This window comes from Ceratotherium simum, chromosome 34 (genome assembly GCF_057802395.1).
Source record: "Ceratotherium simum simum isolate JZ-2026a chromosome 34, ASM5780239v1, whole genome shotgun sequence".
Lineage (NCBI taxonomy): Eukaryota > Metazoa > Chordata > Mammalia > Perissodactyla > Rhinocerotidae > Ceratotherium > Ceratotherium simum.
The window spans coordinates 23,247,696-23,272,236 of record NC_141933.1 but is presented as its reverse complement, the minus strand read 5'-3'; the positions used below and the strand labels follow the sequence as shown (position 1 = coordinate 23,272,236).

The 24,541-nt window shown below is 55.5% G+C and overlaps 1 protein-coding gene across 1 annotated transcript in view; it reads right to left on the bottom strand.

Annotated features, from left to right (window-relative positions):
* Positions 1 to 23,310, bottom strand: part of ALX4 (ALX homeobox 4) — a 41,009-nt gene extending 17,699 nt beyond the window's left edge. Inside the window, exon 1 of the mRNA XM_014792465.2 lies at positions 22,866 to 23,310. Coding sequence (XP_014647951.2) covers positions 22,866 to 23,310 — 445 coding nt within the window. The remainder of the gene's footprint in view (positions 1 to 22,865) is intronic.
* Between the last annotated feature and the right edge of the window lie 1,231 nt (positions 23,311 to 24,541).

Below are 24,541 nucleotides of genomic sequence, written 5' to 3'. Positions count from 1 at the left end.
GCTCTCATCATTTTAACATGCTATGTGAAAGCAGCTGTTAGAATCCTGAATGACGCATGCTTTGGTGGGCGCTGGCCTCTGCCGTGAGATCTTGGGAGGCAGGGGAGATGAACGCCCCTTGGAGTGGGGTGGAGGAAGGGCAGGAAGTTGCAGAGAAAGGCCCCTTCTGTGGTGCGGATTGCCCACTGTCCTCATGAACTGGGCCCCCATGACTCTGAGATGAGGCCTCGTGGATACTGGACACTCCTGGAGCTCAGGCAAGTTCAGACCTTCCAAAGGCTTTCTCCGCCTCAGCCTCGCTACCCTCAAATATGACCAGAGAGAGTGTCTCTAACACACGCATCTGATCATATTGTGACCCTCTCTACAGGCTTTCACGGACTCCCAGAGCCCTCATTAGCATTGCCAGATAAAATACAGGCGCTCTGGTAAATTAGAATTTCAGAGACACACTGAAAAGTTTTTAGTATAAGTATGTCTCAAATATTGCCTGGGAAATACTGATACGAAAAATTACTCGTTGTTGATTTGAAATTCAAATTCAACTGAGCATCCTGGTTTTGTTGTTTGTTTTTTGCTATAGCTGCCAACCCTACAAATCAGGCGTACAGCGGCATTCACGATTCTACAGGCAGGACCGGCCTCTGCCTGCCTCACAGACTCACAGCCCCCCACACCCCACATCGCCACCTCCTTTCAGTCCCACAGACCAGCTTTCACCCCCAGTGCCCTGCACGAGCGTCTTCAGGCTTCCACATTTCCACACACTCCCTTCCTTCTATGACCTTCTGCCCCTCAAACATCTGGCTAGCTACTTCTCTCACTTGTGTACCTTTCTCTGTCGTTTTTGTGGCTTTTTTTCCTCATTACATGTAGTTATCTAAGTTCTATATGGAAATTTTTAAAAATCAAGACAAACCAAAAGGAGAAAACTATAACATACACACACAGAGAACATATTTCTTTGTAAATTTTTTTAACCTAACATTATCCTGTACATCTTTCCATGCTGTTCTATATTCTTCTACTGCATCATTTTTAATGGCTGCATAGTATTTCACCACATGGGCAAACTCTATCTTATTTAATTAATCATCTACTGTTGGGCACAATGGGTTTCTGATTGTCTGAAATTAGAACAGGCCTGTGATGAACATCCTCACAGTTAAATCCTTCCATATATTCATGGTGATTACCTTAGAGGAAGCGCCAAGAACTAGCAATACTGAGTTAAATCATATATACGCCTTCAGACCTCTGATGAAGACGGCCAAATTGTCTTCTAGAAACGTGCCAACCTCCTCAGCGGCCAGCGGTGCGCCCGCCCGCTGCAGGCCAATAGCAGTCACTAGAGTGTTTTGAAAATCTTCGCCAGTGTGACGGACGAAAGAGAAAACTTGTTTGAATTTACAATTACTAGTGAAGTTAAACCTTTTTTTGTGCATTTCTCCTCTTGTGAACTGCTTCCACTGGGCTTGCAAGGTTCAGTGCGAGGGTGACGCTTCTTCTTCCCTGACCCCCACTGGGCTTGCCTCTGAAACACTGACTTCCCGGCTTTAAAGGGCTGGTTTACCGGCCTGGCCCCACTAGACAGTGAGGCCCTGCTGGGGCCTGGGCCTGGGCTCCTTCTGCCTCTGGCAGTTCTGCACGTCCTCTGAGGGTGACAAGGGACCCAGGCCTCGGGACCGGGCTGCAGACCCAGAAGGGCCCTCAGCACACACTGCTTGTGGGGGTGGCTGGGCACAGGTGGTGGAGTGGACCTGTGGGATGAGAAGGCTCAAGAAAACCAGCCGCAGGGCAGGGCGTGAAGGACCAGTGGTGGCCCTGGTTCTGCTGCACCCTGGACAAACCTCTGGGTGTCTGCGGCGTCAGTACCACAGTATTGCCCGAATCCCTGCCAGAGAGGGAGGTGAGAAGGAGCGATGGAGGGGCACGGCCCTGGAGGGAAGCCAAGACTGAGGAGGAGTCACTGGGCCCTGGGATGTGCTGCTCCCCACAGGGCTGGTTCCTGCCCCTCTGCGTGAAGGTTCTGGGGCCCCACTCCCAACTGGCCAGCATCAAGGCTGCAGTTGCTCGCACTGGCCACCAGGAGGCACTGCAGTCCCAATAAAGTCCCTCAGAGCCAACGGTGGTGCCCCAGTTGGCCCCAGAACCCATGAAGCTTCCAGAAGGGTGGTTGAAGACCCAGGCCTGACCTGGGAGGGTTTGCCAAACAAGCAGTTATTCAGTCCTACTATGTGTCCATTGCTGTCCTAGCAAACACAGGGGACGCAGAGATGGATGAGGCGGGCCTCTGCCCTTCCCCACCGAGCTCCCTCCTCCTCTAGTTCTGGAGGTTTTTGCATTCTTGACTCGTTTCAGTCCCCTCAAAATTCCCACATGGTGGTCCTCATGAGCATCTTCATTCTACAGATGGGCAAACTGAGGCTTGGAGAGAAGGGACCCATCGAATGTGGCCAGCAACTGAGTGGCAGGCCTCTACTTGTATTCCTCAGAGTCGCCTCCCTTGCCAGAGACTTGTAAATGAGCCATGCAGACGCCCCCCGCGATCCCCAGTGTTTTTCCCAGCTGGCTTTCCATGGAGCTGTCAGATTCGTTGCCAGCTCCTCTGTGGGCTCTCCCCGAGGGAGGCATCAGCAGAGGCCGGGCTGCAGCCCCTTCTCCACTGCTCCGCCCTCAGACAGAGCTCTCTCAGTTCTTCCCACATAGCGGGTGGGGGTCTTTCTGTGGTCCAGAGGATGGAGGGGCCTGCCCAGAGCCAAGGAGGGAAAAGGAACCAGCACTGGGCTTTCACTAAAAACCAGGAACCCTGCGTTGTGCTCCACCCAGTACTGGGCCATCTATCACGCCATCACCCCTGCTATGGCTATCGACTCTTTACAACCATGTAAAACATCCCCACTTTACAGCCCCAGAAACTGAGGCCAGAGGGAGTCAATGACTTGTCTAAGAATACACTATTGGTGAGAGGCAGAGCTAAGGCACCAAGCCTGGTGTGCCTTCTCTGGACCCTCCTGGGGTGGAATGCCCTGGGTGGGACAGGGACGGGGCAGCCAGGAGGCAGGGTCAGGAGGAGGGGAGAAGATTGGGAGTCGCAGAAGGAAGCGCCTCTCAGATGCCTCTAAATGGGCCCCATCGCATCCCACCCTCAGTGCTGGCCCTGAGAGAACTGCATTGAACATCTGGGACCTCAGATGTGGCCCAGCGCTTGCTCTCAGGACCTTGTCTTCGGGGTCTCCTCCATCCCTCAGCATACGCCCAACAAATTCTTTCTTGTTCTCTCCCAACACCCTGTTGTGGTTGCATTCATTCTCCACTACCTGCTGAAGTATTCAGCGGTAAAGAGGCGTATGTCTGACCTACTCTTAAACGGTTCAGAAAGACAGACCATGGAGATGTGTATACGCATGCGTCAGTACATACATTTATACATAGAGAGCGCAAGACAGGTTGAGAATGAGAACACAAATGTGGTCAAATGTTAACATTTGGGGAATCGGTGTAAAAGGAGATCAGAGAATTCTTTGTTACTCATAGCTTTTCTAGAAGTCTGAAATTAGGTCAAAATAAAAAGTTTTTAGGGGCCAGCCCGGTGGCACAGCAGTTAAGTGCGCGCGCTCTGCTTCGGCGGCCCTGGGTTCGCAGGTGCGGATCCCGCGTGCGCACCAATGCACCGCTTGTCAAGCCATGCTGTGGTGGCGTCCCATATAAAGTAGAGGAGGATGGGCATGGATGTTAGCCCAGGGCCAGTCTTCCTCAAGAAAAAAGGGGAGGATTGGCATCGGATGTTAGCTCAGGGCTAGTCCTCCTCACAAAAAAAAAAAAAAAAAAAAAAAAAAGAGTTTTTAACAAGAAGAAGTATGTGGATGAATGGGAAGAAACCACTGTGTCCAGGAACCCCAGTTCTGCATCTGTATTAACTGGAACAGCACCCAGACTGGAGTTTAGTTAGTAGCCTCCCCACCTCCCCTCACCGGCACCATCCCAGCCTCTAAAATGAGCTAGCACACGGTGATCAGAATCACGAGGCAGAGGCCGACTCTGGGAACAAACCCACCCACAGAAGTGACTGGTGACCCCGTTAGAGCACCCGGTTCCTCTGACAGCTCTTCCAAGGCCTGTAGTAGGCAGCATTTTGTTAGGTGAGGTCAAGCTACTACTGGAACTGAAAAGTAAAGAAACTACTTTATTGTATGAGCCTATTATAATTTCAGCTTTCCTACAATTCACCTAAATGACTGAGGTTTCCTTGTATTTTAAAAGAAAGTGGTTAAAAAGAAAGCCCACTGACAATAGCTAAAATGTGGAAGCAACCCACGCGTCCATGGATGGAAGAATGGATAAACACAGTGTGGTCTATCCATACAATGGACTATTACTCAGCCTTAAAAAGGAAGGGAATTCTGACCTGTGCTACAGCATGGATGAACTTGGAGGACACTGTGCTGAGAGGAATAAGCCAGTCACAAAAAAGGCAAATACCGCATGTCTCCCCTTATATGAGGTCCCTAGAGCAGTCAAGTTCACAGACACAGAAAGTAGTACAGTGGGCGCCAGGGGCTGGGGCGTTAGTGTTTAAGGGGCACAGAGTTTCAGTTTTACAAGATGAAAAGAGCTCTGGAGATGGACGGTATGAGGGTTGCACAACATTATGAATGTATTTAATACCACTGAACTGTACACTTAAAAATGGTTAAGATGGTAAATTTTAGGTTATGTTAGTTTACCACAATAAAAAAAAATTTGCAAAAAAGAAAAGAAAGCCCACCAGCCAGTGTCCCTTGGGGCTTCGTTTGTCCTGCCTTCAGTGCCCACTGCCCACTCCATCCAGGGCTAGGTCCCCTCCATCCCCCAGCCTGTGTCCCTAAATTCTTTCTTCTTGTCCCCTCCTCCACATTGTCTTGGTTGGCATCTCATTCCTTGGTCCTCTCGTTTATTCATTCATCATGCACCTCCTCAGAGCCTCCCCTTAGCCCTGGCCTCACGGAGGGGACAGACAGGCCACAGCGGGGTCAAGTGTTACAGGGGCTGGTGGGCAAAGCACTGCATCCGGGGCACCAGGGGGTCCACCAGGAGGAGCAGTCAGTTCTGGTTGGAAGGTCAGGGAGGGCTTCAGCCACAGGGTGGCCTTGAACTGAGTATTAAGAACCAAGGAGGCCTTGGCAAGTCATGTTACATTTTGGGGCAAAACAAGACCCCCCCCAACTCCCCACACTGTGCTGGTCCTAAATTACCAATGAGAAGCTGTAGACAGGGGCCTCCCACCAGGGCTGGTGACAATAATAAAAACAGCAATATTATAATCCCTGGATTTGAGCGGTAGTGATCCATCCACTGTCTCATCTGATCCTCCCCGGATCCCCAGGAGGTCACTGGGGATGTAAAATGTTACCCCCATTTTACAGATGAAGAAACCGAGGTCCAGAGAAGTGGAATAACTTGCTCAAGATCACATGGCTGGGAGCGGGCAGAGCTGGGATCTGAACCCAGATGGCCCAGCTCCAAGCCCAGTGTCCAGCGTATCGCCTCTAGAGGCAGCGGCGTGTTGTCTTTCTTACACAGGGAGGCTCTTGGAGGGAGCGCGGGCTGGCTTTATCTTGTCACCAGCAGACACAGTTGAGCCACAGGAGTAATTTCCATCTCAGGGGACTGATCTACACTGAGCTTTGGGGCCACCATGAGAAGCCCCACTTACGGCCTAACACAGGAACATCACCTCCTGATGTTTACCGGCTGGGGCGGGTGGGGGTCTCACCTCACTCAGGGAATCCAGCCATCTCTGCTAACTGCTCTCGCCAATGAGACTGGAAGCTTCCCAGCAACCTGCCTTCCAGGCCCAGCCCAGGTCTCATCCCCGGGCTCTGCTAGATGCGGCTGGGGGAGGTCCCGGCACCTCGCAGGGGAAGGGGAGCCGGCTGGGCCGGGGTCACTGCCTGAGAAGCAGAAGGAACCTCCCACACCCTCCCTTCACCCCAACAGTCAGCCCCAGAGCTCAGGGGCCGCACTGGGCCACCCATCACCTCACAGGCGGGATACAGAGACCCCGAGCCGTCACAGCCCATCAGTGGAAGGACTGCGTCTCCTGATTTCACATCAGCCCTGTGGTCTGTCTGCCCACCGCCCCTCTCTGCCTCCCCCAGGCCATGCGGCCTTGGGCCTGTTCCTAAACGTCTCCCGCCTACTCCCTGCTCTCTGATGGGAAGAAGCCTGCATCCCTGGGCATCCCCCTGGAGACCTGTGACAGCACTCAGGGACCCAGGGCAGGCAAGGCGGAGAAGCGCAAATCATGCACTAGGCGAGACGAAATGAGTGAGAGGTCTTCGGAGTGGGACAGGCATGGGTCTGACTCCTGATCCTGCCATCTATTTGCAGCATTCATTCATTCATTCATTCAGCAACACCCCTGGAGCACCAGCTATGTGCCGGGCAAAGTTCCAGGCGGTAGAAATACAAAACCCAATAAAGCACGGCCCCCGCCTTCAAGGGCCCACTTTGTGAGGGGGCAGTGACTACAGAACAGGGAGGTGAACAGAGCGGGGCACCCAGGCCAGCCCGGGGGCGGGGGGCTATTTTCAGGGGCAACCCCAGATCTCTACATAGAGGGGCTTCAAGGCAGCGATCTGGTGGGAAGGGGCTGTTGAAGCTGTGTTTAGCTAACACTTTACACAAGGTGAGGAAATAGTGGTTTTCCCTGTCAAAGAAATGGGGGGAGACTGAAGGAGATGATTAAGGAGGCTCCGAAGACCCCCGTGACTCTGCCACTGAAGGGTGGGTGTCCTCGGCAAAGTGACTTGGCCTCTGTGTGCCTCAGTTTCCTCATCTGTAAAGTGAGGCTGGTAATATCCACATCCCACAATGTTTGTGAGGTCTGAACGAAGCAGAGTCATGAATGCACATCCTTGCCTGATACACAGCACGCTCTCATCAAGCGGATCCTCCACGATATGTTAATACAGTTACTATCAGGGGGGTGAGCGAGGCCAGGGCAGCCACAAGAGCAAAGCAAAGTCACTCAGCCTGTGATGTCTCACCCCACCTGCCTTCCCTCGCCAGGCGCACTCTCTTCCTTGCAGATTTCCCAGCTCCACTGCCCAGAACGATATTTACAAACCTCTGTCCAAAGTAGCCCCCAGGGTCCCCTTCCAATCAGGGCCCATTTCACATACATATATAACAAAGACTGTCAGTGGGGTGACACATTTGAACCCAATGCAAAAATCAGAGGTTCAATTTATTTTCTTATATATATATTTAAAACTTGTAGTTTATTTTCAAGAAAGACCCTTACATAAATACATTTTAACCTAAGTAGGTTGCAACGGAAGGTATCACCATGAAATGAGAATTGTAATTTTTTTCATGCTTCCTTTATTTAAGAGAATTGTAATTTTAATCTTTGCATGGAATACCGTGTGGCTCGAAAAACCAGTTGACAAAGTTCAGTTCAGTTGTGAGCTACTTATGAAAACCTCGCTCCCACTTAACAGTCTTGGTGACGTCTGGACCACTCTCTTATGTGAGCACACCGATGTTTCACTGCTCAAGGAGAATTTTCTTGGCGAGAGCATCCGGCCCCCCTCCAACCATCATACCACCTGAACAGTATCTGGGGGTGGGGCGTGCCAGGAGGGGCCATTCCAGAAATGCACCTCCACCTCTGCTGCACCATCACACAGAAACCAGCCTCAGTGATCCAGGGCCATGTCAGGGCCCTTTCTGCCTAGTGAACCCCCGGGTCACCATCCAGGCCCGAGTCGAGCATCACCTCCTCCCTGTGGCTTCCCTGCCACAACCTCCTCCGAGCCCCACTAACGGCCCTTGATCATCAAATCACCTATCACAGAGCATCGCAAGAGTGGATTTATGGCAGCCTCCGCCGTTAGACAGTACCCCCGACAAGGGCAGGGAGAGTGTCTCACCGAGATCTGTTACTCATGTCTGGGAGTCAACAAATATCTGTTGAACTGAATTCATCTTGTTAAGTCAAGGAATGTGTCAGTTCCAGGAGGGACCACGTCAGCCTGGAAAGAACGTGCTTCTTTCACCAAGATCAAGCGTTTTCTTTCTCTAAATATGTTCATTCTAACTTAGAGCATCATTTACAAGCTGAAAAAGCAAGATTTTCCTCCCCTTGGACGAGAGGGGAAAAAGACTGGCTGAAGAAATTGCAAGGCTGCTGAAGTTTCCTGAGGTTGATAAGGATGGAGAAGATTAGTCACCTTTGCTTTAAAAAAAACTCCACATTGGGGCCGGCCGTGTGGCATAGTGGTTAAAGTTAGGCACGCTTCACTTCGGCAGCCTGGGGTTCACAGGTTCAGGTCCTGGGCTCGGACCTACACCAGTTGTCAGCCATGCTGTGGCAGCAACCCACATACAAAATAGAGGAAGACTGGCACAGACGTTAGCTCAGGGCCAGTCTTCCTCGAAAAAAAAAAAAAATTCCACCTTTGTAACAGTCAAATGGTTAAAAATTCAAAATTTCTAGAACATAATTATATCTAAATTGTTAGTGAGAGTTTCCATCTCAATGACTGGGGTTTGGAGTAAGCAGGTTCTAAACGTTCTACCCATCAAGATATAATAAGTAATAATAATAGTCAATATTCCAATATTTACAACTAGCGTGTTGGTTGAAAATGGTTCTTTCATTGACTTCTGCTCATTTGGACTGAAAAAAAAACTTAAGTCTTTGCTTTAAAGTGCATAGTGTGTATTTTCCACTGAGAAAACCTTAATCCACAGAGGATGTGTGACAAGCACATCTCTTTTCAACCTGTTACTACTTTTCAGGGGAATGAATCAGCCCATGAAAAACTGAGAATGTACTCCGTGTAGCACAGAAACTGGCTTCTGTGGAATCTTCTCTGAGGGGCTGGGTCCTGTGGGGCTCAGTAGGTAAAGCAAGAGGCCGTGCCTTCACGGAGGAAGCCCGGCCCTCGCTGTCCACCTGCCTCGGCTCAGGCAAGGTGTCTCCACGCCGGGCCCCTCATCTCGGCCTAGACGCTGGTGCTGAGCACACGAGGAGGCCGTTCCAGGTGCGATCAGGTATCAAGACTTTAGGGAGGGGCTGGGTCGGTTCCTCCATCCTCCCCTGTGGAGCTGCTCCCCCACACACAGGACCCCGGGTTGCGCTGGGCTGGTTCTGAGGATGGCTCTGGAAGGAGGAGGGGAGGGGGCCTGGGCAGTCAGGATCTGTGGTCATCATGTGAGTGGGGGAGGGGAGGACGGTGGGCTGTGCACTGAAAGTCCCTCCCAGGTGCACCCCACTCCACAGTTCACTGAGCTCTCACATGCTTGGTCATGTCTGGTGGGCACACAGGCGTGAGGCCACAAGGCAGCGGGCGTTAGCCCCAGGGGCGCAGGAGTGGCAAGGAAAAGGCCCTTCTGCTTCAGGAGATCTGGGCTCAATTCACAGCAGGGACACTTGGGCAGGCTCCTGGGCCTCTGTGGGTCTCACCTTCCTCATCTGTAAACTGGGGATAACAATGCCTCCAGAGAGGTGTGAGTGGAGGATCCCAGTCCAGGCCTGGCCCACGGGCGCTCCCTTAGCCAGATACTCCCTTAATGGCAGGTAGGCAGGCCGGGGCCCAGAGTGGGTGCAGACCCTCCCTGACGCGCCCGAGCCCAACATTCCCTGTGCCCAGCCCTGTGCCCATGCAGAGACGAACACAACACACGCCCGCCCTCGGGGACCTCCTGCTCTGAAGTTTGGGGTCAGATGAACACAGAGCACAGACTTTGGGAAGGGGAAGGGAGAAAGTTATGTCCCAGCTCACAACGCCTGGGTACCAGGGGCGGCAGCCTGGGGAGATGTGGCCCACGGGTTCTGAGGGGCCCAGTGTGCCCTCCTTCTCCCTTCCTTGATCCCTCCTGTCCCCCGTGCTAGGCAGGCGACCAGCCTCCACCCCTGTCATCACTCATCCATATTTTAAAAGATTTTGTCAACCACACAGTACAGATTCAGGAATAATTGGTTTACTTTCCGATTTTACGCACGCAAGTCAAGTGTAACTGTCTGTCAAAGTCTCTGACCAGCCTGACAATCGGGGTTCCAGCAAAATCCTTTCAATCATAACAGCTGGTGTTTATGGAGCACTTGCTCTGTTCCAGGAACGGTTCTAAGCGCTTTACCTATATTACCTTATTTAAGTCTCACAATATTCCTCAAAGATAGATATTATTCTTATCCCCACATGACAGATAAGGAAATTGAGGCAAAGAGATCAACCAATTTGCCCAAGGTCCCTCAGCTGGACAGGCTGACATCTGTTTCCAGTTCTGGCTACACCAGCCGCCCCAAACCCGAGGCGTCTGAAGCTTCAGGCAGCCCGTGAGCCCGTGTGTGGCTGAACACAGTTTCTACAGGATTCCAGAAATGCTAGAAATGGTGCCTGTCACTCGCCTTTGGGCGCCGGGCTGGGAGAGCAGGCTCGAGCAGGCCTCTGTTCAATGCCCTGGGCGGGGGATCCCAGGCAGGAAGTACTGGCCTCACAAGAGAGCCCTCTGGGGCTCCCACTGCTCCCCCGCAGCGACAGCTGCTTCTCCAGAGCCCCCTCCTCTCTGCTCACCTACTGTGGACGCAGAATCCCGTCTAGCCCCTGGAGGCCCAGGCCCTGGCCCTGCCACTCCCTGGACAGCACCGGGGATGGCGGGGGTGGAGGACAGGGAGCGGCAAGTGCCTCTCACAGGATCAAACAGAAAATGTTCAAGACATTCACAGGCCAGGAGCACTGAGCCGGTGGGGGTTGGACAGGGGGCTTCCCTCTGGGAGCTCCTCCCAGATCAACCGGGAGGGGGCTCTGGGATCGTGTCACAGAAGGGAGTAGTCCCAGATTTGGACCCTAAGAGCACATGAGAATTTCCCCCAAGGCCACGTCCTCAGAGGAGGGTCAGCTGAAGTACACGGGGGCCCAGCCAGAGGCCAAGGTCCTGGCTCCGGCACCTCATCCGTGGCTCTGCTCTCCACCCCTTCTCACAGCTCTGGTTCCCAGAAAACAAATGTGTCCCTGAGCTGACTCTCTTTGGCTGGTCAGTCACTGGCCTGAAGGCAAGGGGATGGACAGAATGACTCACGAGGTTCCTCATACTCTGGGATTCTGGATTTCACCTAAGAAGGCCAGGCCGGGACAGACAGACCAGTGAAACAGAAGAGAGAGCCTAGAGATAAACTCTCAAATATACAGTCAATTGATTTTCAACAAAGGTGCCAAGACCATTCAACGGAGAAAGGAGTCTTTTCAAAAAATGGTTCTGGGAAAACTGGATATCCTTGGACCCTTATCTTACACCATATACAAAAATTAACTCAAAATGGATCAAAGACCTAAACTGAAGAGCTAAAACTATAAAGCTCTTAGAAGAAAACATAGAGGAAATTCAGGACACTGGAGGTGGCGATGATTTCTTGGATATGACACTGAAAGCACAGGCAACAAAAAAATTGGTAAATTGGATTTCATCAAAATTAAAAAGTTTTGTGCATCAAAAGGACACTATCCAGAGAGTGATAAGACAACCCACAGAATGGAGAAAATATTTGCAAATCATATATCTGATAAAGGATTAGTATCTAGAATATATAAAGAACTCCTATAACTCAACAAGAACAGAAAACAAGCCAATCCAAAAATGGGCAAAGGACTTGAACAGACTTTTCTCCAAAGAAGATACACAAATGATCAGACACAAAAGGACAAATATTGTATGATTCAACTTGTATGAAGTACCCAGAATAGGAAAATTCAGAGACAGAAAGTAGAAGAGAGGGTTCCAGGGGCTCAGAGGAGAGGGAGATGGGAGTTATTATTTAATGGGTCTGTTTGGGATGACAAAAAAGTTCTGGAAATAGAGAGTGGTGATGATTACACAACATTATGAATGTACTTGATGCCACTGAATTGTACACTTAAAAATGGCTAAAATGATAAATTTTGTGTTATGTATATTTTATCACAATAAAAAAGTATTCCTAATTAAGATAAAGATTTTGAATTTTTTCAAAAAGTCCATACTGACACTTAACTTAGGGTCTTGGCCTCTCACTGCACTGCTCAGAGGCCTCCGGGGGCTTCCCCAGAGTCTGAACTCCTCAGCAGGAAGTGAACGGCCCTCTTGGCTTTGCCCCCACCATTCCTCAAGCTCCATCATGCCTGTATCCATCATGCCCCCTGCACGAAACACTTGCTCTTTCCCAAACACTCCAGATACTTTCCTGACCCTTGTTTGTGCTGTTTTCTGAGCCTAGAGTGCCATTTCTGGCTCCTTCAAATGGTGAGCTCCTATTCAACCTCCAAAGTCCACTTCAAATGCCCCTGTCCATGAAGCCCCAGTCCATTTGCACTTTCCCTGGGGACTCCCACTGCGGCTAATGAGGCCGTCAGCTCCCTGAGGGCAGGAATCAGCTCATTCACTGCCAAATGCTGGATGCCTGCCTGACACAGGGGCACACCCCTGCAGGACGGGGGAGAACTGCCCGTTTAACTGGAGCCAGCCCTGGGGGTGCAGCAGCCGGACCCCAGCCTGTGGCCTCTAAGGTGAGAGGCAAAGAGGGAACAGTGACGAAAAGCGGGGGTTCCCCTCCAGCTGCCAGAGTCTGAGAGGACCTAAGGCTCACACAAAGTAGGGCCGCCCAGGACTTCCCTGCTCTCACCCCCGACAGGGATCCCTGTGGAAATAAATTACTTTCCAGCAGGATGCAAGAGAACTAGAAGTCGGGTTCTCACCCCACGACTAGATTTAAAGGAAGGAGGAAGAGACGATAGAAAGATTTTTAGAGTTCCTTGCATATTCACATCCCATATCATTCATTCCTTCATTCATTCATTCACTCATCAACAAACATTTATTGAACACCTACCCTGTACACCAAGCCCTGCTCCAGGCTCTGGGAACATAGTTTGAAACAGAACAGAGAAGAGCCTCACCCAGTCTCTCATCCTCCCCAGAGGAGAGCATTTCCCCATTGTTTGGTCCCACACATGTTCCTCAGATCCACCCTGCTCTGACCAGAGGTTCTGGCACGTTCCTGGGGCCTCTGGAAACTTGAGGAGTAATCCCTCAGAACAGTTATGAAGCACCTACGCATGCCTGGCCCCCCGCTCTCACGCGGCTCAGCGGGACATTTGAACAGGTGAAGAAGTCGTGCCCAAGGTCACAGTCAGGTCTAGAACGCCGACCTGCCAGGCACCCAGCTCACCCTTGACCCTCCACCACACCCCCAGATGTGCAGATGGGAAGAGCTCACTGGGGGTCGAGTTTACAAAACCCCGTCTTCCAATCTCATATCATCCGGAATAGGATTCGGGTGCCCTCAAGTCTCATTAGGATCATCCTACAAAAGGAGGCCTTTTAGCTTCTCAGAGCCCTTGGTCATCAAGAAGTTGCCGTCTCTCTTGCTAGCCGTCCCACCTTGGGCGAGTTACCACGCTCTACGAGGCTCTCGTAGAGGTTCTCATCCATGAGATAGGGATGCTAACAGCATCTCTCTTAGGGGGCCGTGACTGGGAGTCAATGGAATCACACATGAGAAGCACGTGGCACACTGCCTACTGCACCGGCAGGAGCGCTCAGTGAAAGTGGGCCATCATGTGGTGTCATCAGCACCAGAGGCCTGTCTTGCCAATTCTAACCCCCTTCTAACTCACGCCCCATCAGCCTCACTTCATTATCGTCTGTGTCTTGCACATGGGAAGACTGAGGGAGGAGCCAGGCGAGGCACGCCACACTCTTCCCCTTTGGCAGGTGGGACCAACCTTCTGCCTCCCAAGGAAGCTCTCTCGGTACCACGAATCCGGCAGAGTGGTGGGCCCAGAGGACCCATCCACCTCTCTCGGTGCCTCCATCCCAGGCCTGGAATAGCACAGAACCGCGGGCCTCAGAAGTCATGGAGTACCATGCAGGGGTTTCACAGATAGGAGATGAGGCCCCGAAAGGGGACCTGTGGAGGCGAGCTGTGTGCATGTTTGTCTGACCTGCCCGACGGTGAGCTCTCTTCTTGATGGCGGGGGTGGTGGAACTGTCCCAGCTCAGTGCTGGACGTAAGCCAGAGGTGAACCCCCAGGGCTGAATGGTGCCGCTGCAGCTGCAGACAGGGCCAGGGAGATCCCAGGACACAGGAGAGGCCCACAACTCTGCGAGGACCCCAGAGTCTCCACACACCCTCTGAAACCTGATCAGAACTCCACCCCCATTTGCAATACTCTAGTACTCTCAAAGGGCAGATAACACGAGGGGGTGGTGCCCCGAGTCTTCCCAGGCAGAGAACTTGACCCTATCTGCAGGCACACCACCTCTCAGCATGGTCACACTCCCTCACACTCCCTTCAGAGCCCCAAACAGCCCCATTTTGCAAATGAAGAAATTGAGTGGAACCAGAGAGATTAAGGGGACTGTTCCAAAGGCACAGGGCTATTTCCATGGAAAAGCCAAGACTTGAACCCAGACCTCTTGATCTCCAGAGAAAGCATGGAGGCAGAAAAGGAGAAAGAAAGAGAAGCAGAGACAGCTTTTCAGCTACCAGAGAAGATTCAGGGGGTCTGTGGCAACTCCCAACTTCTCTCAACTTCTCTGAGCCCCTTACTGGGCAAGGTTACGCCCACCTGGGAGTAGGGAGGGGGTGCTGCTAATGAGCTACAAACCCCGGGGACAGCCCTTCTTGCCACCAGACACCCCAGGGCAAGCCACTCGGCCCTTCTCTGCCTGGCCTGAGTCAGGGCTTCCCTGCTCCAGCACCGGCCCCAGTGAATGGGAATCGCCAAGTTACTGGTCTGTCTTCCACTCTGGACCTGAAGGCAGGGGTTGTGTCCAGCGCTTCTCAGAAGCCCCCACAAGGCCTGGCGCAGTGACAGGCCACGTTTGGTGAGCCATGAGTAAGGAGAATCAGGCATCTCAGTCCCCTTGTCTGTGAAATAGGACATTTGGGCCAGCAGATGTCTGGTGTCTCTTCTAGCACAATGAGCTGCATGTGGGGGGAAGTACCAGTTCTCAACCGGGAGAGGAGGAGGTCGGCCACATGGGCTCAGCAAACCCTCCTCCTGCGCACCCACGTTTCCACCACTTAGGAAAGAAAACCTGGCCCAGGGAACAGGCAGAGAGCAGGAGGCCCAGCCCTGCGGGGTCCCATGCGGGATGAGTCCCTGCCATCCCACTGGGCACTCCTGGGTGCTCTCCTGTTGCCTGTAACCCCAGCACTCATGGGGGAGTTGCCTTTCTTCTAAGGAGAGTGGGGACCACAAGCATCTTCTCTATTTGATGCACAGAGAGTGTGTGTGACTTCCCGGTGGGGTTACAGCCACACAGAAAGAGTGGGTGAGAGCTGGAGCAGATGTTCCCACACTCCTTCTTCCCCTACCCCCAGCAGTGCAAGGAGCAGAACCCACGGTGCATTCCCCTCTTCCCACTAAGTCGGCTATGGGGCCCCATTTCCCCTTGGGCTCAGTTTGCTCATCTGCTTAAATGGGATCCACAACGTGCATAAAGATGGCGCCTGGGAGGGTTTCTCTTCCACAGCGAGCCACACAGGACAGAGGGTACACTGAAGAGCTGGGGGCTGGGGGGAAGCCTCGCTGCAGTGTGGGTAGGCTGGGTGGACCCTGTGTGAGCACCAAGAAGACCCTGGGGCTCAATGCCCGCCCCCCCACCGACTGGCCACAGGGGGACTGAGCCTGCCACTCGGTGAGTCAGCCTCCCTGGGGAGTCACGACCATCGGAGGGAAAGGCCACAGGCCATGACGCACAGGCGCTTAGTCACCGTCTCCACAGCCCGCGACGCTGGCGGCAGAGGCTACACCATGCACCGGCCGGGAGGGGCGTCAGGGAGGCGCGCAGGTGCTCGCCCTCGCACGCATGTGGCTCATGCACACGGGGTACACAGATGCAAGTGCTGGGGGAAGCACAGGGGTGCACACAAATTAGTACACACGGCCACACCCTGAAACACTCGGACAGCAGGCCGCGGACCAATGAGTATGGGCGGGGCACACACTCACCCACGTTCATGCTGTGCATATGCTCACACAAACCCCCAGGCCTCCACTCACACTGACAAAAGGACTGGGATATGCTCACAGGTGGCCTTAATCGTGCTCAGGCAACACTCTGAATGAGACCCAATTCTTCAGTCATCCTTCCAGCCAGTAAACATTTATTATTCCAAAAGTGTACGCCTGCAAGGATGTAAGCTATGGGATAGCAGGCAGACCCTCAGTTTGTTGTCCTAGGAGAAGGTCTGGCACTGGCAGATGCTCAGGAATTGCGGAGATAGGATGAGTGCAGACAGGGGACATGAGCAGCCCCGAGGGGCCAGGAGCCCCAGAGCCTTGGCTTGAGGCAGGTCACTTGTGGGCAAGAAGACACCCTCTCCATATTTAAACCCCAGCTTAGAGTCTAGCACCTGCATTCAGCAGCGGCCCTCCAGGACCGCTAGCCCACTTGGTCCTGGGACCGCTGCCCACTTGGTCCCTGCGCGCAGCAGCACACCCCAGGGAACCCTCAGGACCTATTTCCGCTTCCCGGGGAGCCTTTTCCGCCCACTCTACCCAGTTTCTCCCGGACAAAAATGTGTGTAAAGGTGGGGAGGGCAGGGAAACTGGGTGTAGGCGAGTCTAGAGTGCTACCGGCACAGGAACACCTCGAGGGCCTTTGGAAATTGTCCAAACTCCCGAATTTCACAGAGGTAAAACTGGAACCCAGAAAGGGAAGCGGAAGGGACCTCCTTAAGGCCGTGCAGGCAGTAGAGAACACAGCGGTGGATTCCCGCTGCGATCTATACCTGGACTGTGCGCCCTGCCCCGCACGTGTGCCAAGCTGGATCTTAGCATCGCGGCTCAAACCTTCCACAGCCTCTCCATCTTCTCCGCCACGGCGCTCGGAGCGCACGGAGAACCAGCTGCTTTGCTCCGACCAGGGTCGCCGGCAGTCCATCTGCAAGGTACTTGGGGCCGGCGCCCAGGCTGGCGGCGCCCAGTTTGAAAGGAGAATCCGCTCCAAGACAATCTACTTTAAGAATCCGCTGAAATGCGCACCGGCACGCTCTCTCGAATGAGCAGCGGCGCCCGCGCCCCGCAGCCCTGACCGACCGTGCGGCCCCAAGTACACGCGGCGAGGTCGCAGAGAAAGACAGGTACTTGGCGGGTGGTGGCGCCTCTTACACACACACACCCCGCCAGTATCTCCCAGGAACCCTCCTCTCCAGAAAGGCACTCCGGGTGCAACGGAGCTGCCATGGTGACCCTTCCAGCTGCCTCTGGAGCCAGAATCCGAAACTGTTCGCTGCCTCACATCGCCACCCCACTCCCCGGCCTTTCGCTCCCCTGAGCCTCCCCTTTTCGGATCTCTTTTTCTCTCCGCCAAGCCACTACTCCCTTTCCACTCCTCCCTCTCCTCCTTGGTGCTGGCGGTGCGGCTTGGGATGGGGTGGAGAAGAGGGTCTTTGCTAAGGCTACAGAACGCGCTGGGGGCGAGGGGAGGATGGGCGTGTCTGGTGCGTCTGGGGCCCCCGCGACACCCCCCTGGACCCACTGGAGGTTTCCATTGCTCCATTGAGTCAGCCTTTCTGGGGAGCCTAGCTTCCAGGCAGCGCGGCATTTGCTGCTCCCAGGTTACTCCGCTCCCCTCTACTGGGTGAGGAAGGGGCATCTTGAATGGAGGTGGGGGTGTCGCCCATTTGCACGTCTGTAGGCAAGAGAAGAAGGTGCAGGGCTGCACCTCTGGAGGGAAGGTCCCTGGGGGCCACCAGTAACTCTGATCTCCGCTGCGGCTGGGAGAGCTTGCTGGCCGAGAGAGGTATCTCTCTTTCCCCAAAAGGGCCTTGTTTAAAGAAGGGCCTCTTCTCACTGTCTAGTCGGGACCTGCCGACGGCGGGTGGTGCCCACGGCCCTGAGCTAGAGGGGACCCTTAGCTCTCTGAATTCTCTGGGCGATACCACCAGGTTGCCGGGGCCTCGCCGTCTTGGTTTTCCAATCTGATGACTCGCCTTGTCACCCTATTGAGGGAGGCGCAGAACCGTTTAGCAAGGTCTGGGAAAACCCGTAGCTGTGGGAGCACGTGGCCAGGTGGCGCCTAGCAGGCGGCGACCCTACGCAGGACCGTGCCCTCACCGCCCCATCCAAAGCAGTGCTGGGCCTAGGTCCTTTGGCATCCTGAGCGGGGGTCCTGGGAGCGAGGACGCTGAGGCCCCGGGTGCAAGGAGCTCTCTCCCGCCGAGCCTCGGAGTCTCCACCCGCAACTCCCCTTCCCTTGCAGCGAAAGGCGCACCGCTCGAGCGCGGCCTCCCCATTCCCCCATCCGATGCCGCGGAGCTGCGGGAGTTTTCCCCTCCTTTCCCCGCCTGCTGCTTCGGGCACACTGGTCCAGGGGTCAGCGGAGGAGCCTGAACCCCCGACAAACGCGCGGGACTCCAACCTTCCCTCACCCCCGGAGCTGCAAAGGCCGCTGAATTTCCATTTCATATTTCAACTGGCCACCAAAACAAAGCCGCGCGCAGGGCTGCGGGAAGAGAGAAACGGACGGAGACCGAGGAAAAGGGCGCCCAGCTGCTCTCCAAAACGAAAGGCGCCAGGATTTTGGCGAAATTTTACGTATGGTATTTTCAACTTGTTTTCCTACCGCGACCGCGCTTTGCGGCGCAAACGGCTCAGGGCTTCGGCGACTCCGGGACAGCCCGGCGGCCGCGGCGAGGGTCCTGGCGCAGCCCGTAGTAACCTCGCTTTAGAGTCCGGACCGCGCACATGCCCGGGCGCACAGAGTCACCCTACTCCAGAAACAGCATCGTCGGGAACAGGGGGTGGCAGTGGAATGGGGGGTGGGTCTCCTAAGTCTCTTCCGAAATTTTCTTAAAACAACTTACAAGATTTTCTCCCCAAAGTTTTCGTGTACATATACAACACGTAAATGGTCTTATCTTGATCCAGGTAGTAGTTATACGAGCGTGCACAGACATAACAATTCTTCGAACTTGCCACTTAGCTGTGTACTTCACTGTATGTAAATTATAATAAAGAAAACTTTGTGCAAATCGACCGATTGAAAATAATACTAAACCTTTAACCCAGGCCTTCTGTTTTTCTATTTAAGAACGTGTGTGTTTAGCCCGGACTTTTGGAGCAAGCTGGCTGCTAGGGACATTAACACAGCGAAAAATTAAAAGCATCCTCCTTCCCCCTCCCCACAAAAAATATTGGTGGGGGTGGCGGGGTCGGCGACATCGCAGCTCCCAGGCTCGGGTTTTCCCTCGATCACCCCAAAATCTCCCACGGGCTCTTCCTGCTTCTGCCCGCGTCTCCGTTTCTCGCTGTCTTTTGGGGGGTTCCTCTTATACAAAAACACACTCCAGTTCTTTGACTAAATTCCAATACGAGCTGGGCGGAGTTTACACGTTTTGTGGTGTGTAGATTGTGTCGGTGAGGGGAAATACACGTCCCTAGCGTTCAAACACTGCGTCTAATTCGACAGATCAGGACCAGCCCCGCGGCGGCGCCCCAGGGGTTTCCGGCCGGCCGGCGTCTCCCCAGACCTCCGCGCTGGGGGCGCTGCCTTCCGGGGCCGGCGGATGGGAAGGTAGCCGTCGGCTTGCAACGAAAACCTGCGTGCACCGAATCGAAAGCGAAAGAGAAGAGGTGGCAGGGCTGCTCCCCGAAGCGTCCCGGGGTGCATGGCCGAGGCCTGGCGCGCTGGCGGCGGCTCCGGGAGTCGGCACGAAGTTTGGGGGCCAGGCGGCGAGGAAGCTCTTGGTGCCGCTGCGAAGCGTCGGGTCTGCGACCTGGCATGTCTCCTGGGGTCCACGGGGACAAGGACGGGAGGGGATGGGCAAGGACTTCGGAAGGCCAAAGTGTGGACGCGGAGCGTGGCGGGTCGGGATTGCGGCAGGCGAGAACCCGGTGGGGCTCTTTCGTAAAAACGCGAATATCCCTGCACCCAGTGGGGACTGCGGAGTCATCTCATTCGTTCGGTGCTCTTTCAGTACTGATGGGGAAACGGGGGCCCGGGAAGGGGTGGTAGGGATGCCTGCAGCCTGGGGGGATTTCTCATCTCTTTTGCCAACTCCCAGAAGGCCCGGCTGGCGGAGACTCCAAGCGGCTTCCCCCACCCCGCGCTCCTCGACGGGGCCCTGGCGCACCCCCCCCAAGACCCACACCTCACTGGCCGAGGGGCGCTTGGACTGAGTGGCTCCCCAGGGCTGAGGTCCGGGAGGAGGCCTCGGAGCCTCACCTCTCGCTCGGTGTAGTTACGCAGATGGAGAGACTGGCTTCCGGCCCCGAGACCAACAGAGCTGGACAGGAGGTAGTGAGCTGGAAGCTACCTGCGGTGGGAACAGAGATCAGCAGGGGCCGAGCTGAGCGGCCGGGTGGTGTCTGCCTCCGCCTTTCCCCGAGTTCCTGGGAACATCCCGAGGCTTCTTCCTTGCATCCCATTTTCCCCCTTTTGAGTACACTCTCAGAAGTGTGGGAGAGAACCGCTGTCGATGTGTGCCTCAGTTTCCCTGCTTGCTGGCCATGTAGAAAGCCAACTCCAAGGGCCCTCCTCCCAGCTGCCTCTGTAAAGGGCACAGCCTTGCCGCTTGGGGCCTGGGTTTCCTCATCTTGAACCTAATGTGCCTAATCTTTTTGGGGCAAGAGCCAGAAATCTCCCCCTAGCCAGGGAAACTCAGCTGCCAAGGGAAAGAAAAGCATAAACAGAGCTGTTTGCGTTTTGTGGCTTTGCCCTGAGCAGCGCCTCCATCTTGGGCAGCAGAGGAGCCAGGCCCTGTGGGTGATTCCAGGCTGCCTTTTGTCCCAACCTGCAGCTTCTGGCTCTGCCCAGAGCAGGGCCAGGGGCCTGCTCTGTCCTCAGAATTGGGCGCTTACAGGTTCCCAACAGCACAGAGGCCGATGATAGAAACGTGGAGAAGGGCAGGCTAGACTCTTGCTCTCTCGCTGGGGGAACATTTACCTCCCAATGAGCCCTACTCTTATGTCCCCGTGATGCGGATGAAGAAATGGGGGTTTAGAGGAGTTGCTTGCTCTCAGGTCACACTGTGGGTTGCCCCCATGGCTAATGCTAAAGGGCCAGGCTGGCTGTGGGGGGGCAGCAGGCCTCAGAGAGGGTGCTCAGAGGGAGCCAGCCCTTTCCCCTTTCCCTCTGGACCTGAAGGCATCTTGCAAACGACAGGTTGAAGCAGCTGGGAATCTCTCCTTGCCTAATATCTTGGCCTCGTCAGAAGCCTCACTGGAGAATTTCTTTAAAACATGACAATCCAGTGCAGTGGGAAAAAAAATCCATGAGTCCCCTGGCTTTGCACAGTGAACTTCTGTGGGTCCCCCAGTCTGTGACTGGCTCTCACCTAATAGTCCCAAGTGACAGGCCGGTGGATGAGCACAGGGCTGAGAGCCCCACTGTCCCAGTGTGGCCGGAGCACCTGTGTGGAGCCCTGAGTGTCTGTGATCTGAGCACCTGATCTCACTCCAACAGGAAGGTGGAGAGGAAAGGTGCAGGAAGTGGGGAAAGCCACCGGATCTTTCTAAATCCGCTCTCAGTCCCGGCCTGTGGCTTTGGGGGAGTGTGGCTCTGCTCAAGGCCACATGAGTGAGTGTACTTGGTGTGTGACCACGTTGGCTCATGAAAAAGAGCATGTGTGTGTGTAGAATGCAAGTGTAGACAAGTGTATGGTTGTGTGAATGTCTGTGTTAACACCTCCTAATGAACTAATTCTGAGCCTGTGGGAGCGCCAGTTTGAGTGTAAGCAAGTGCGATGGGCTGTTTTCTTAAGGTTTTTCCAGCCACCAAAGCCTCCATGGCCCACCTCTGTCCTCAGGCCTGGTGTCTCTCAAAGCCATTGCCCTGTCAGAACCAGCTCATCTCCAGGGCCCTGCCTGCAGGCCAGGGCTCCTAGCCTAGAGATTTTTCCCTCCCTTCTCAGTTTCTCTCCCTGCCAGCTTGGGGCTCACCAGTCCCGATTCTGTGGAAGAGAAAGACTAGCCTCCCGAGCTGCTCTGGCCTCAGGCCGTCCTTGAGAAGCTCTCCCCTCCACTCCGGTTGCCGTGCTCTGGGGGCCCAGGCCTGCGTCCTGGAGCCACGTTCAAGGGGGCTTGGAGGTCATTTAGGCCTCGGGTTCTCTGTGGGCCCAAATCAGGACCCAGAACCCTCCCTTTTTCCGAAGCTCCGCGCCGCCTGGAACTCCGCGGCTTGCTGCCTCCCTGCGGGGTCGGTCCCACACCTTTGTTCCGAGGCCGGCCGTCTCCCAGGCTCGCCGGCGGAGACACGCTCGGGACTTCGGCCGGCCGGCCTCCTCGCTGCGAGCTGCGCTCTGGGCTCCCGGACTCGGGTCTTCCGCGGCCCCCGGCGTCTCTGGACCCGCACCCATGCGGCGCCCCTGTTTCACGGCGTCCGGGGCGCGCTCCGCCGGCTAACGTCCGGGGTCCCAACCGGGCTCCGCACCTGCGATGCTCCCACCTGCGGCGCCACCCGAGGAGCCTCCAAGCCGGCGGGGAGGGAGGCCTCGGCAGCCCCGGAGCACCGTGCCCGAGCGCTGCGCCGCGGCTGTTCCCCGCCGCGCGCCCTGAGCCGGTGCGAAGTATCCGCTTCCAAGCCGACCTCGCGGGCAGCGCGCAGAGAGTAGTTTGGGGAAACCGCAAAGAGGGGGAGAAACAAACTCCAGCTGGAGCTGAATAGCCAAAACGCTCCGCGCCCTTGCCCGGGGGATCTGCAGGGGGCAGGGCGCATCTTCCCTCGGAGCAGTCGATCCCCATTTTCCGACCCGGAGTCACCCGCTGCTCGGCCTCGCGCCTCCCCTGCCCACCACTCCTGCCTCTCGCACGCCGAATGGGTTTCAGGGGTGCCGAAGGCACGGGCCCTAGTGGCCCCAGCCCCGAGGGACCCACACGTGCACTCACCGTAGCAGGGGACCTGCAAGGCCGCGTTGTGGCCGCCGCTGCCTTCCTGGAGTTTGAGGCTGCCGTCCGGGGGCGTCTTGCAGGCGCCTCGCTGCAAGTAGAGATGCGGTTGCTGCGCGGGCGGCTGGGGCTGCGGCTGCGACGGCGGCGGGGCCGGCGGCTGGGGTTGGGGCTGGAACTTGTTAAAGGAGCCCCGCGCCCCGGCGCCACTCTCCAGGGGTGCCGCCAGGTCCTGCTGCCCCGCGCCGTAGCGGGCCCGGCTCTTGGCGTCCCCGAATCCCTGCCCTTTGGCGGCGGCCGACAGGAAAGTTGTGCCGAACTTATCGCCGCCGGGGTATGCCCTAAAAGGCGACGAGCCCTCCCGGCTCTGCGACACCGGGCTGTAGTAGGCGTCCATGGCAGCAGCCGGCGACTCGCAGTAAGAGACGCAAGTCTCAGCATTCATGCCTGGCTTGCGCGGGCGACGGGCGGGGGCGCGAGCGAGAGCGCGAGGACGCCACCGCGCGCCTTGGCCGGGAGTTTGGAGAGGCGAGGAGGCGGTGGCTGTGCGCTCCGCGCCAGCCTGCTAGCTCTCCCTCCTCCCCTCCACGCCTGTCTCCCTCCCTCCCTCCCTCCCTCCCTCCCTCCTCCTCCTCTCGCTCTCTCTCTCTCTCTCTCTCTCTCTCTCTCGTCCCTCCACCCTTCTCCCTCCCCACAGCTGGCCCAGGGAAAGAACGGAGGGCTGTAAAAAGATTCAGATGTTTCGGAAAGTTGACCAGATCTCCCAAACCCTCGTAAGGTTTTGAAGCGGAAAAAAAGAGATTTTTTTTTCCTGACTCTCTCCTTCCTTCTCCCCTCCCTCCTCTCTCTCTCCTCTCCCTCCACCCGCCCCAGCCCCCCCTTTCCTCTCTCTAGGGAGATGCTACTAACTTTCTCTCAGGGGAGTCAACCCGGAGGCGCCCGAGGGCCTTTCCGATTATAGGCGGGGCCGGGGAATGTCAGGACCCCCAGGGCTCCCGAGGCGGAAAATTGGCCGGTCCAACTTGGGCCTAGGGCAGTGGGGCATGCAAAACTTGAGTGACAGATTAAAAGGAGAAAACCTGACAGGTTTTTACAGTCGGAGTCCGACGGGCCGCTAGCCGCCGTGTGCAAGCGAGTCGTTTGGACCCTTCCGCGCGAATTTGGCCGCGCAGCTGCGGGCCTTCCCCCTGGTGCCTTTTCCTCTGTTTTCAATTCCTCTTCCCCATTCTCGGTTCCTCCATGAAATTAACACAGACCCGCTGCAGTCGCTCTGTGCACGGCCACTTTCACGTGTTGTTAGCTATCTCCCACCCCTGTAAGGGCGCTGGGTAGGGGTGCGGAGGGGCCTGTGTTCGCTCCACCGCTGGAGAGGCCCCCGGCTGGGCCAGGCTTCAGAAGCTTTAGAGCGCTGCCCCCTCCCCTCCTCTCTCCTCCCGGGCCAGAGCCCTGCGCCCAGCCGAGGGCATCTTCTGGCTGGTGGGGCTGAGAGTAAGGAGCTTGGAGACCCGCTGGCCGCGCCCCATCGTCGCGCTGTCACCTGCTCACTGCTCGGGGCGGGCCGAGGCGGTCTCTTCTCTCTCTAGCCTCTCTGTCCCCGACTGTTAAACGAATGGCTTGGATTCGACGGGCTGTGGTTTCCCTCACCGACACGCGTCAGGGTCCGGGGACGGCCACAG